This window comes from Phyllostomus hastatus, unplaced genomic scaffold (assembly GCF_019186645.2).
Source record: "Phyllostomus hastatus isolate PE091 unplaced genomic scaffold, TTU_PhHast_1.1 phas_contig_40, whole genome shotgun sequence".
Classification (NCBI taxonomy): domain Eukaryota; kingdom Metazoa; phylum Chordata; class Mammalia; order Chiroptera; family Phyllostomidae; genus Phyllostomus; species Phyllostomus hastatus.
In genome coordinates, this window is record NW_025333872.1 from 14,493,038 (window position 1) to 14,507,537 (window position 14,500).

Genomic DNA, 14,500 nt, shown 5'->3' on the forward strand with positions numbered 1-14,500 from the left:
ATTAAGCAATTACAAATTCTAAGTTATCTGAATAAATGAGATTTCACCAGACATGTTTCTGCCATTGTACATACAATAATTGTATTTTTGAAGCATTATTAGAACATAGAGAATTTCCACCTTACTTTTTGTTGGTAGTGTTGGTTATATTTGGGGGAACTGTAGTTAGGGACTGAGTCTTATCCGCTCTGAACTGAGAACCATAAACCCAGTCACTGGCCTTCCAACCATGCCGACGGTTCCAAGTACACTAGAACCATACTCACTGGCACTCACTTGACTGTGCTTAATTATGATCAGCCACACACATCAGAAGCCCAACACTGTACTGAAGATTGTTTGAGGATTACTGGAAGCTATAAATAGATTCTTAATTCTCCCTGTCCTTCTTCCTCTATTCCTCCCCTTAATTTGATCTTCTTTCCTTACCACCCCAAAATCAACATGAAATAAAATAAAACAGCAAAACACATACAAAATAAAACAAACAAAAAACCAACAGTTGCTCTCTCTTTCAATACAACATCCACATATGTAGCAAGTTGTCAAGCAGGACTTCTTCTTCCCCCAAAACAACCAAGAGGACCCCAGCAGGGAGCACAGAGACAGTAAGCACCCCTCCCTGTAAATGAGCCATGAGCAGGCAGGGAGGAGACGTTTCCTTGGGCTTAGTAAAAGAAGGCTAATCTAACTCTGCTACCTGAACTGTCCCTGGACAGACAGGCTCCACCTCAGGCTACATGAGTGACAGAGAGGAGGTTCAAAGGGATTCTCAGAGATGGAAGTAAATCACCAGCCTAGGTGGCCTGGCCTTTCCCATGGAGGGATGTCTGAGAGTACTTCTTTCTCTTCACTTAAGCAAAGACAAAGGGCTTCAAAAGTACTTATCACAGAGTTGCCTGCAAAAAAGGGAGACTGGCTTTTTTTCTCTCAGGCTGAATGTCTGCATATGCAGCATATTTTCTAGGCTGTCCATGCCCATCTGAACAGGTGAAAGGAGAATTAGAGAGAAAACAGGGCAGAGAAATGGGTGGTGAGTGGAACATCTTTGATGTGGAAAGTTTGTAAGTTCCCTCTGAATCAAGTGAATTCTGAGGAAGGCAGCTTGGCCTGAGCTAACATTCTAATACTTCAACCAAAATGGGCCCCGAGGTGGGAGCTAAGGGGATTGCAACCCCAGGTGAAGCTTCCACACTGGGAAACAGTGGGAAGATTTCCTGCATGGCTCCAATGATCTCAAGCAGGAATCTTCAAAGAGACAATCAACAGTCAGCCAGAGTTATCCAGAGAGGCAACAACACCCAGCAAAAGTTACAACTGCACAGTTTAGTAAAAAATCATGGTCCTGCCTGGTGTGGCTTAGTGGATTGAGCACCCACCTGTGATCCAAAGGGCTGCAGGTTTTATTCCCAGTCAGGGCACATGGCTGGGTTGCGGTCGAGGTCCTCAGTAGGGGGCGTGTGAGAGGCAACCACACATTGATGTTTCTCTCCCTGCCTCCCTCCCTTCCCCTCTATTTAAATATAAATAAATAAAATCCTTTTTAAAAAGAAAAAAGTCATGTTAACTTCTTGCCTTCACCTCTTCTACCTGCCCCAACATGGAGAAAATGTAAAATAAAAGACATAAGAGTGAAGGAGAAGACATGCCACTGCTCCTCCAAGTGCCTCAGGCTACAGCCTCGCTGAGGAGGAAGGAAAGAAACATTGAGTAGGAGACTGAGTTTTGAACTGGGTGAATTAAGACTGGCCTTTTCAGTAGCTAACATCAGCTTGAAAACCTATGGTGCCCAATGTGTGGTTAAAGGACAGGGAAAAAGACCCACGAGAATATGAATTAATACAGCGATTACAGAAAAACAGTCTGTTCTGAGTCAGGTTCTGCCTTGAAGTCTCAAACATCCCTAAAAATATACCTCTTCTATTTGCATAGCCTTATGACCAATTCACACACCACACCAGCTCAAGTTTCCCATGGAATTTCAGGAAATATTTTGTGGTGAAAAGTGCTAGGGAGGGCAAAGAACCTCTTCGATATTGAGAAAATCCAAGATCCCTGAAAAGGAAGAGGAAAAATCATAGCCCACACTAGAAAATCAACAGTTTTTAAATTTGGTGTAACATTGGAAGAGGATGTCCACGCAGAGCAAAAACTCAACCACACATATTGGTGGGGCCTTTCTAGGGTCTGAGCTCTACACTAGGAACTTAACAGGCATTTTTTTTTTGCCTGATTTCACCCACTTGTTTTATTCAGTTTACATGTAGCCTGAACGATAAATAATTTCAATTTTACACTTTGAGTCTATACAACATTAAATAGTGTACTAATATATTTGAATATTTCTGCCTATAGGCTTTAGTCACCTTGGAATCTCAGAGACTAAACTAGAAGTCACAACTCTCAGAATTTAGTTTAATTATCTCAGAGGACACCTACGGGATTGTCTGCCCCCCAGAACTCCTTAATGGGCTGGCTACCATCCTTTTTTTGGTAAACATCTCCCCAAAACAAATATTCATACACACACACAAATATAAAAGCACACTGCACCTCCACCCTGCCCTCCCAGGTTAAGGCAGAGTTGCATCTTCTCATATGGCCTTCTGTCCCTCGCCTTGAGGGTTGGTAACGTGACTTGGGCTAGAACATTCACAGTGCCCTGTCTCCCTGGGCACCACATGGTAGGTAAAGCAAACTAGACTTGTGAGGCATTCCATAGTTACTTTTGGAACTAATGATAGAACACAAAGCTCTGTTTGTTGGTGGAAGAAAACCAAAGTCTACGTGAAACCAGAAAATGCAGTAGCCATATGGAACAAGCCAGTAAGGAGTAGAAGCCAGTGGAGCCAGTATGTGCAGGAAGACCCAGAAGTGAAAGCTGGAATCCTGCCGGCCCCCTAGAGGCCATGGGCCCCTGGAGATGGTCATGCCCGAGGCCAGTTGCCTTCTTGCCTATCCTGCAGTTTTATCAAGAGCTCATAAATCTTGGGTTTTGTCTATGTTTATATGCACTGGGTTTCCATCCCTTAACACCAAATAATTTTAGAGTAATAAAACCATATATAAAAATGCCATGCCAGAGCTTTGGCTTATATTTCAGCCCACAGGAATGAGAGACAGAAGGAAAGGAAGGCATATGGTCTAGGAGAAATGGGTAAAGAGCAGGAGCAAGAGTAAGTGTTCTGGGTGTAAGAGAGACAGAACTAGAAATAATTGATAGGTGACAAAGAGCAGAGATTTGATATAGAGGAACTTTTTAAGATGAAAATGGGCTCTGGAAATTTTCATCCCACATAAAGAACAGACAATAGGAGCTGTCCTTAAGCTCCATCACTCATGGGGAAATCAGGAACCACACAAAGAGAGGCCCTGAACCCCTAAAAGGATCTACACAATGCAGAAAAGGAGGATGAGATAGCAGAGTTGCTTTAATCACTATTTTAGCAATGGAACTATTTTCTTCTAGTGAAATATTATGTTGAATGCAAATATAGAATAGAGATAAAAGCAAAAAAGCGATTACTTGAGCAATTTAAACCTTGATTGATTGATTCCCAAGTACTCCATTATTTGTGGAAACCCTGAAGTTCCCCCAGAAGCCTCTGGATTTGGGAGAATACAGTAGGTAAACCACTGACCAGGGACACCCTCCTGAGCACATGTCTATTCCGTGCACATGATACCACATTTCAGGGCAGTCTGGAACCTGGTAACAACTACAACAGTGCCCATGTGGAGCAATTTTAAAAAGCATGAAATATGAATGCACATACTTGGGACTTTTAAAAGTAAAATAAGCCATCCTTAAACTTATTTCTTCAGACTACTTTATTCTTATTTATTCCTACCAAAGTCTCATGCTCATAATAATTGCACTAGTGTTTTCCTCAGTCATCCTCCCACATACTAGCTTTTCTCAGAAACTTCCATTTATATTTAATGCCTGTATCTTGTAAATTTCTTAAAAAGGACAAAGACAGAACTCCATTCAAGGCCATAAAGCTGCTTTTTCTCCTAAGGAACTGTCAGGCAAATTTCTCAGGGAGGAACTAGAAATGAAGTGAGAGACATTGATAAATTTCCCTGCTGAACAATCAATAAAAGCCTCGCCATCCTGTTCAGACTCCCACTGTGGAAGCAAGGGCCATAATTACATTGTCAAAAATTCAAGTTGCCCAGGCTGACAGCGACCCCCTTGAAAAGTGACATGTGATTGGCACTCGATTTGGGGTGGTGAACCTGGATTGGCAGACAGAGTGGGGGAAAACAAAAGGCAAGAGTGAAATTTCCTTATTGACTACAACTACCCAAACCCCAGACTGCCCCTCTGGAGGGGTCCTATGACCCTTTAGTCATATTAAGTATCCAAGTGAGTAGCTGACAGAACTCACTGAGCCATCCGAACTCCGCAAGAGACTCAGAACATGACTTGCCTCAATCCACACCCAAACCCAGAGAAAGACAGCACTGTATGTGGGTATGTGCTCACATGTGTGTGTGTACACGCACACACATGCATTTTTCTACATTAAAAGAAAAACATGAAATGTGCTTTCAACTCCATCTTTTCTTGTGACAGCTGAACAGCAAAGCCTGCTTGCAAAGAGGTTTTAATCTATGATAAAAATCAGCCTGAGCAGAAGGGTTACAAGAGGCAGCAATGAAGAATGAGATGGGAGGGAGAAGGTGGGGAAAGCTGTGTTACCGATCCACAAACCCATTTGTGTGAATCTCTATGACCTGAGTTGGAGTTAAATTGGTATCCATCAGTCAGTACTCTTACTGTTGCATGTAAGGAATAAAATGCCTGTGAAAAGCTTCATTTCACTGAAGGCTCAGCAGTGCTCTGATTCTGGCCAAACTGGAGAGCATGAAAATGATTTCCAAGAAGGCTTTATTATAGCCATGCCCAGAAAGAGTGGTTATTCACTGCTGGAAAGCAGCTGTACCATGAGAGATTAAAATCGGAAGGTGTTCACTAGGCTGTGGGAACAGAACAGAAGATGTCTGGGAATGTGGCTACCTTGTGATCTCCAAAGCTAAAATCTCTCTCTTGCTTTGAAAGGAGACAGACAGAAATTGACGAGGAGAGAAATCTCTAGGTAGAACTGGCCGGATGCCAAATTTTGAAACAGAGACCCCTCCCTGCTGAAAGAAAATGAGGTCATTGGAACTGGGTACTCAGTGCTTTGGAAGGAAAAAATAATAATAATAAAATTAAAATAGCACTAACTAACACTGCTTGAGCATTATTTTCGAGCAGATCACAAACAATAAGTCTATGAGGTGAAGATTGTGTTTTCCTAGTTTTGTAGAAATTAATTTGCCCAAGATCATAGATGATAAGCAGCACACCTGCACTGATTTGTGATTCCAAAACTATTAACCACTAAAAGCAGCACTTCTCCAAGTGCAGTCAGTGGGCTACTTGAACCAAATCATCTGAGGGTGCCATTGAAATGCACATTCCTGGGTCCACCTCCGGCTCACCAAGTCAGTCTCTGGAGGTGAGACCCCAGAAATCTGCACTGTAAAAATCTCCTTGCGAAGAGTCTTCTATGACCTAAAGTTGGTGAATCTCCTCACTACATGCAGGAAGGGGAGTGAATGCTGGGTCATTAGGGCCCTTCTGGGTGCAAAGCAGTGAATCAAGTTGCTCACTGTTTTGCATACTTGACAGCAAAAGAAAATTAATTTTTCCCTAAAGACCTAGTGTCACCAGACCCACCTCTGGCCTGGGAAAAGGCCAGCAAAATTACGTAACGATTTTAACCATGATGTACCGCCGTGCCGGAGGAGAAATCTATTTGAGGCTTCAGGTGGTGAGGGAGGGAGGCAAAGGGACAGGATTGATGAGCCCCCTGGCTGTGACTGGATGCTCTGACAGAAACTGTGGGAATGGAGTCCCTCTCACCAGTGGTAAGCTCTTTTCCACATCCCATTTCTTTCAAATGAGTGAGATGCAGCAGCACCACGTGAGAGAGGAAAACGGTTTGATTGCACTTGTGTTCAGTGTGCAAGCTTTGTGGTTCCGAAGAGATCCCCCTCTCATAACTTATATTGGTAGGGCTTTGGGGAAAACAGTTGTTGATGACAACCTAACCCTGAGAATACAGGGAAGGGGAGGGAAGGGGAGGGAAGAGGAGGGGAGGGAAGGGAAGGAGGAGGGAGTAAGGGCTTAGGAAAGGTGGGAGAGCAGGAAAGACGACTGAAAGAAGGAAACAGAGAAAGAAGAGGTATCTACACTCTTGATATCTAAAGTAGCAACATTTTTTCAACTTTCAGAATTCTCAAAACATATTAAAAGCATGCATGCACTTTGCTTTAATTGTCCCCTATTGATTATAAGCAATGACACTCAGAATTTTCTTAACTTGTCATTTAAACACAAAGGCTAAGGAACATGGGGTACATTTAAAATACAAGTGCAAAAGGTATATTTATGAATTCTTTCACTGATCCTGCCTAATAGCATGTGAAAGTGAGAAGGATTGGCATGAAAAAAGAAGAGTTAAAGAATAAGGAGAGTTTTTACTCTTCTTCATTTGAATTTCCATTTCTAGCAAGACTTTTGTCATCTGTATCTTAGAGGACAGTGGCTCTCACACCAGAGGATCCCTATTAAGACTCAGGGACTTGAGGTGGTCTACGGGCTGATGGAAACATTAATCTGCATCTTCTTCTTCTCCAGCTGTGTTTTTTCAGGGGCAAACAGCAAAACATTGGATGGGCAGCTAAGGAGCTGTTTGACTAAAGCAAACATTAAAGATTATGGCTGATATGTGAATGAATAAAAGACCCTCATGGATCCTGGGCTACATGATTAATCTAAGTGCCTACTGATAAAGATAAGAAAAACAGTCCTCCTTAGAAGTACAATATAAAAATATTGTAGGCATCTTGAATTTCTATCCACATAGCTATGGGTTTTTCAAAGCTGATAAAATTTATCCCCAGTGCCTAGCACTCTGGCTGGTCCCTAGTCAACACTTAATAGATACTTAACAAAAAGATTTTACTTCTTCTCAAAGGAAGTCAAAAGAGGCAAAGAGTGTTTTTAGTAGACACTGATTGAGGTTCACTGTTTGTATTATAATAGACAAAGCCCCAACAGGAGAGAATGGCAGACTCCTCAGCATAGTTAAATGCCCATGTCTAGAATTATTATTTTATGACAGGTAGTGGGGTTTTATTTGGTTGTGCCAGTATAAAAATGCCAGTGTAGACAAGACCTGTTTCCTGGAGATTGGCTACTATCTGGAGACCATATTTTTATCTGCCTTTGGCTCATGCTATATAACCCAAAGTATATAAGCATCCACTGAAAGGTACTCAAAGCTCATCATTTTGTATTTACATTGTTGGGCTGATATTAAGAATTTTCCTACACAGTTAGTAATTTCCTGAATCTCCAGGAAATAAAAATGTTCATCTTTCAAAGTAGGATTAGATGATCAGAAGGCAAAAAAAAAACCATAGAAACAGAAACACACTGTAGCCCAATCCTCATTTTCTCCCAGAAGTTTGTAATTCCCAGCCCATCTGAACCAGAAATCTAAGAGGAACTCAACCTGAACCCTGTTCTCAGGAGGGGAATGCAGCCACAATAACAAAATAAAGTCGTCTCTATTTGGTTTTGATGCCACCATTGTGGACAGTCATCAGCATACACTAAGTAATTGTATCAGTTGGCTTTCACTACATTATGCTACAATTACAAACACAAATCTCAGTGGCTTTATTGCTCACTGACACACATGAGAGCAGAGGTCAGCTGCCACTGTGCCCTGGTTGTCATTATTCAGGGTCCCAAGCCAAGGGAGCTGCCCTGTCGGGGACAGGCTATTCTCAAACAGAGAGAAAAGGGAAAAATGGCCAGAGCATTGTAACAGCTTTTAAAACTTCTACTAAGCCCTTGTAGGACATCATTTCCACTTACATTTGATTGACCAAAGCCAGCCCATAGCTACACCCACTCTCAGCAGGACAAGGAAGTGTGCTCCACACTGGGAAGGCACTACAAGCCACTGACAGTGGGAAGATGTGTGTAACCCTCTTACAGGAAGGGGAGCAGATAATTAAGAACTATAGTGGACTCTGCCATAGGAATCATAACAATTAGTATTTCTTATTTAAGGAAATAATGCCCACACTCTAATTGTGTCTCCCCAGCAACAAATAGCCAAAAATTATAAGCAGTTTGATTGTTTTCCCCAAGGCCTACACATTGGCTAGACATAGTTCTCTGGTCAGTTGCCCCACTCACCATGCAGAGAAAGAGTTCCATTTCTCACAGCCAGGAACTTGACACCATATGGGAAAAAGGGGGTAGAGTGGGAACTCCCATACAGTGTGATCTCAGCTTTGCCTTGGAAGGGGTTGTCCTCGGATCCAATCTGCAGCTCTCCACCATCAGAAACAAGGATGGAGTGCGCCCTGAGCTCAATGGTTCCTGCATCCATGAAAACCAGCTTGCCTCCTAAAGGCCAAAAAGAAGGTTGTCAGTCCTTTGGACATTTCCAATGTGTAATGACATCCTCTTTGTTTGTATACTTTTGCTGGAATTCAGGCTTATTTTTTTTTTTAATCTTGCCATCTCTTATACAAGCACAACAGAACATGTGAAACACCCAGACAAAGAAGTACTATATTACCAACCCAGCTTAGGTTTTACATATATTATTTTTAATGACAATGACCTAAATGTCCAGCAATGTAGGACTGGTAAAATAAGTCATGAGAAAGTCACCATTTTTACCATATAGCAGCAGATAAAAGTATTATATAGAAATTATGTTTAAAAGAACTGGGAAACAAGTGAACAAGAATAAAATTAGAAGAAAATGTGCCAAAATTATAATTACCAGAATTGTAAAAGGAAGTGTAACTTGGGGTGCCATCAGGTCATGTGTGGTACTTTGGCTGACCAACCACCATTGTAATTCTCATAATGAACTAATTTCCTGAAGGAATTGCCCTGCTCCATTCAAAAGGGTTGAGTGGGGCTGTCAGTCACAGCATCCTATCCTACCACAGCCTGACTTCAAAAGGAAATTAGGAGCAGAAGGGAAGAAAAAACTGGAATTGTTTAGTTTGCAGTAATTCTAGCTGTGGTGCTTTAATGAACCCGAGAAGAGTTCCTATTCCTAATCCCCTGCCTGCCATCCCCTCCAAAATGCCCCGAGTGCTATTGCTTCCACACCTGATTTTCCAAATTGTCCATCAATTCTGTAAGCTACTCCATACCTTCTCAATAAATTTCCTTTATCTATCCGCCTGTTTATTTATTTTGTTCTTGATTCTCTTCTCCATTCCCATCCCACTCCCTCCCCTCTTCCCTCTGGCAACCATCAGTTTGTGTGGGTTTCTTTTTTTTATCTATGAGTTTGCTTCTATTTTATTTTGATTGTTTGTTTTGCTTTTTAGATTCCACATGTAAGTAAAATCATGTGATATTTATCCTTTTTTAAAAAAGAAAGTTGGTTTCTGTTATTTGCATTCAAATAACTTTAACTGATACAGATACTATTTTGTTCCAATATCTAAATTTTCTGTGACATAGGAATATTATTTTACAGTAAAATCATTTTATATTTTGAGAATAAGTACTCAAGATATTAAAACACACTGTTGTTATTTTAATACTTTTCTTTAAAAAGACATAATATTTTTATTTTAAGGAGAATCTCAATATTGCCAAAATAATTAAAGTATCCCTCATAAATAAACACTTTAACCTGAATGAGCTATTTAATCTATTTCCCTCCTATAAACCATTTGCAAAAAACACTGGACTAGACTCTTATCCTCTAACAAAGTGGTCAGAGTTGTGACTTTATATTGGAAACCCAGGCTCCTCTCTTCTCAGCCCCACAGTAACTTCCTGTCTCACTCAGAATAAGTCCGAGTGCTTACACTGGGCCACAAAAGCCCCTACAATATCATCTCCTACAGCTCCTTTTTTCATTCATCTGCCCCAGACACACTGGCCCGCTTGTTAGTTCTCAATCAGGGCAGGTCCTATGCACATGTTTTTCTTGCACCTGGAATGTTCTTCTGAAAATGTGCATGTGCCTCACTCCCCCTTGGTTCTATTCAAATGTTAACTTCTCACTAAGGCCTTCCTCTCCACTCTGTGTCAGATAGCATGTCCTGGCCTCTGACCAAATATATTTTTCTTCATAACACTTAACATCGGGCATGTATATTTACATGTTTAAAGCCTGCCCTCCCTCCATTAGAATGATGCTTCATGAAAGCACTTACTTGCTTTGTTCATGTCTATATTCTTAGTGTCTGGAACAGTGACCATTAGGTAATTAACATTTAATATATAATTATTGACTTAATAAATGGTTATATCTTTTTTAGAAAATCTGGTTTAAGTACCCAAATTGATTCCTTTATGGACAAACACACACTGAGACACACATATTCACTCTCATTTTCTCAGAAAGGATGTTATTACATTTACATAATATATAAGTCCATATACTGTCTTAATGAGCTATAGATAGGTGAAGGACATGTGTGCTGGGTATCAGAAATGGTTCAAAAGGTAGGTTCTACTATAACAAGGAGGGTCCTGGTGAGGGACAGTGAAGGACACTCTCCATCTGTTCTCTTTAGCCCTATATCCAGCATGTCAAATAATCGAGTTAGACTGTTATTTCCCAGACATGTACTGGAGGAATGAGAGGGAGAAAAAGTAAGACCAACATGCCTTCAGTCATTTATCCCCTAATGTTTACCCCCATCATTGCAGAGATAGTGATCCACAGACATTTCACCAAAAGTCAAATGTAGAGGTCCCTTCTTCCCCAGTTTCTGTCTAATATTTCTCTTCAGCTTTCCTCAGCCTTCTTTGCCAGCACTGCTAGTCTTCAACGCTAAAGCCCATGCCACACTCCATCACTAAGAGTTGCGGATGTTAACTTGGACTCAATCTCTTAAAGTGCTTTCCTTCCAGCCATAATTTAGAACAAGACACCCCACATAGCTATCCAGCTTCTCTGCTGGTAAAATGTGCATAGTTAGAGCTCTTCCGTCAGAGAACTATGCTGAGATTTCTTGAAATTATGCATGAAGGTCCCGAGTCTTGGCTCTGATTCTATTAGATAATGCAGTGGTGTCTACTGCTATCATCACACGCATCTTTTTTCCCCATTATTGCTATTACTACTCTATTTCCACTGTTGCTCCATCATGCTAAAACTACTAGACTGCATCCTTCCATCTCCCTGCTGGTAATCCTGACTTTGCTTTTAAAATATGGCACATACAGCCTACCCTAAGGTAAACTATCCAAGAAGCAAGAAACTATCCTTTGGTGACCTACAAGCTTAATGCTAGAATGATACCACCCTGCTTCCCAGACTTGGGAATTTTGACTTTAATTTTCCTTCCCATTGTCATTATGATGACAAGAATAATCATTAGAAATGCAATAATAATAATGAATCCTGCTGTGAACAAGAGGGAAAAAATGTGACCTGTGCTATAGGTCATATTCTTATGTTTACTAAAATTTTTCCACTCACAGCCACATTTCATTAATGTCCCAACTAATTATCTTCAACTGGTAGACCAAGGATTTGCATGGCAGGACTCCTCCATTAGAAACTGTCAGGAACTCGGAACTGAACTTGATGAGCAAGTGGTGGAGGCAGGGGATGGAATCAAGGTTCCTGTCCTGACTCTGCTGTTGTCCTCGGAATGACCCTCAGTGGACCCCATAACATTGCTGTACCTCACATTACTCAGTTCCCAAGTCTGTCCTACTCAGTGCCTGAGGATGGACCCTTGTTGATGAAGTGCGGAGTAGAATCACACATTCACTGAGGCTCCTGCCAGCTCTGGGACATCTGACATGTGCATTTTTAAGAATGCAGTCAGGTGTGATTTGATGCTGATAGAGATGTGGTGCTCACATTCTCCTGACATCACCTATGCTGTAGTGAGCTTTGAATTTTGATTTAAAGAGATACTACAAGCACAGGCAAGAATTCAAATAAGACCACAGGGAAAACGAAGGAGCTAACATTTATTAAGCACCTATCATGTGCTAAAATCTTTACATATGTTGTCTAAAATGACCTTCAAAACAACAGTATGAGGTCAACGTCACCCTCTGCATTTCATAAAGCAGAGAGCACTGCAAAAGGGGGCTCTAACTCCTCTTCAATCCACAACAGGCTAAATAGGTCTATCCATCTATTCATCATCTGTTCCTAAAATATTTTCACATTTCATAATGCGGAAGAGGAAGCTTTAGAACCCAGGACCACCTGACAAAAAAACTCGTATCCTATCTATGCCACAAACCCTCCCACATAGTTTGTTCTTTAATTAGGTTTGTTATCTAGTTACACTTAAGGAAAAACATGTGTTAACCTAAGTAAATGTGCCTATGGCCTGTTTATATATGATTTATTTTAACTCTGTTAATATAGATATACCTTGCCTCATTCCAAAAAGGATTTGAGACAGATTACAAGGATTAGTGGGTAAATATATAAACCTGGGCTTTATCCCTTGTACCATCAAGCCAAGTATTAAACACACTGAAACAAATTGATAGAAAGTTTAAAATGTCACAGGAATTAAGAATGACACTAATGAAGGGAGAAAAGCTCAGCCCAAAGAAAATGAATGATTTGTGTTGGCAACAGTGCTATAAACAGGGCTAATTAATGGATATGATAATTATTCTGTGCTAAAAACCAGTCCCTCCTCATTTTATCAGTGGCAAGTATAAAGAAATTCAGGTACATTAAAAAGAGAGTTTGATAAGGAATTCAGCTATTTTTGATTAAAATAATTATAAGTGATACCCAAAGTGAAAGCTTCTTGCTGTGAAAGTGTAAAGTTTATATTTAATGTAGCTCTGTGCCAGGGCTCCAAGTGCTGCATCCTCACACGTCATTAGCTTAAAACAAACACACAGTGGGCCGCTTTAAAGGGTAGTTACTGGAGGCCAGGAGGGCAGTGGGAGGACTTTATTTCTCCACTTAACAGAGTCAGACCCCCTTTCTGGAGCTGAAATAAAGAGCGGGGCTGAAGTCGGCCTTTGGCTGTGACCCTTAAATTGCTTGCTATGATTGTTCATGAAAGCTGAGTTATGTCCCACAAGTGACCTTGGGTAATTTTATAAAAATCAATCAACCATCATTATTGTTACTTCCCCTCTAAAACAAATAAATGAATACAACTTTTTACATGTAATCACTTCTTTCCATTAAAGATCCCTTTTGTTCCTTTTAAAGGGAAGTAAAGGAGACTTTCAGCAGCTAGCTGATGTTTGCAACGTACATCAAAACTTGCTTGTGACTAACCCTACAATTAGCCGTCTTCTGTAATAAGCACAAAAAAACTTGCTGTGTTTTTTTAAGAACAACAAATGCACAGTTTTAGGTATTTTTATCCCTTACAGAAAAATGTCAAGTATAAGTATTTTACCATACAATAAGACGCTTCAAAAGACATGGCTATACTTTCTATTTTCAATTTTTCCCTCCATTCTCCTGGAACCTCCCCAGGTTGGGCCTTGCCTGACCACTCCTCTGAAACTGCATCCACATTGCTGAATCCAGAGGTCAATGCTCAGTCCTCAGCTTTCCTAGTGGCCAGCAGCGTTGGACATACTTGGTCACACCTTTCTTGAAATGCCCTTCTCTCACTTGCACTGAGCCCTCCAGGTTTTCCTCCTACCTCCCAAGCCTCCTCTCCCAGCTTCCTCTACCTGATTCTTCTTGAGAATCCCAATTACAGACACTTGGAGTTCCCCATGACTCAGTCCCTCGACTATTTTTTTTTATTCAGTGAACACTGCCTTGGTTGTCTGATCTTGTTTTAAGATTTTAAATATCATCATGTGCTCATTGCTGCTGACTCCCAAATTCATATCTCCAAAGGCCACATATTCCCTTGGATGGAGACTCAGATACCCACCTGCCTCTTCAACATCTCTACTTAGATGTCTTGTAGGCTTCTCATCTTAGCATATCCAAAACATGAACTCCTTATCTGACCACACAGGTCTGCTCCCAGTGCTCACCATCTCCATAAATGGCACCTCTGTCCTTCCCGTTGCTCAGTTTGAAAACTCTACAGTCAACTTTCACTCCCTCTGACTCTGCAACCAATCTTCCAAGAAATTTTGTGGGTTCTTACTTCAAATATCCCCCAATCCAACCACTTCTCACCACTACCATGTCTGTTTCCGGGGTTTGACTCACTCTCATCTCATCCCTAGAGTAATATTAACAGCCTCCTAACTCAGCTCCCTGCTTTTGTCCTTGCTCGACCCCAGAGTCTGCTTTTAAATCGATACCTAGTGTGATTTTTATTTTGTGTAAATCTTATCACATTGCACTTTGCTCCAAGCCTCCACTGGCTCCCACCACACTCAGAGTCAAAGCCTACCCAACCCCCGCCCCCAGGCTGATCCTCTCTGGTCCCCTCTCTCTCTACTCTCCCCTGGCTCACATCCTCCCGC

At 41.2% G+C, this 14,500-nt stretch overlaps 1 protein-coding gene across 7 annotated transcripts in view; it reads right to left on the reverse strand.

The window, feature by feature from the left end:
- The window catches only part of PKHD1 (PKHD1 ciliary IPT domain containing fibrocystin/polyductin), a 450,367-nt gene that overhangs the window by 298,194 nt on the left and 137,673 nt on the right, over positions 1-14,500 (reverse strand). For 5 of the 7 annotated variants that reach the window (XM_045843325.1, XM_045843324.1, XM_045843319.1 and 2 more), the window contains one exon: positions 8,270-8,482. The exons of the other annotated variants lie outside the window; for them this stretch is intronic. In XM_045843325.1, the coding sequence (XP_045699281.1) occupies positions 8,270-8,482 (213 nt within the window). The remainder of the gene's footprint in view (positions 1-8,269; positions 8,483-14,500) is intronic. 7 annotated transcript variants of the gene reach the window in all.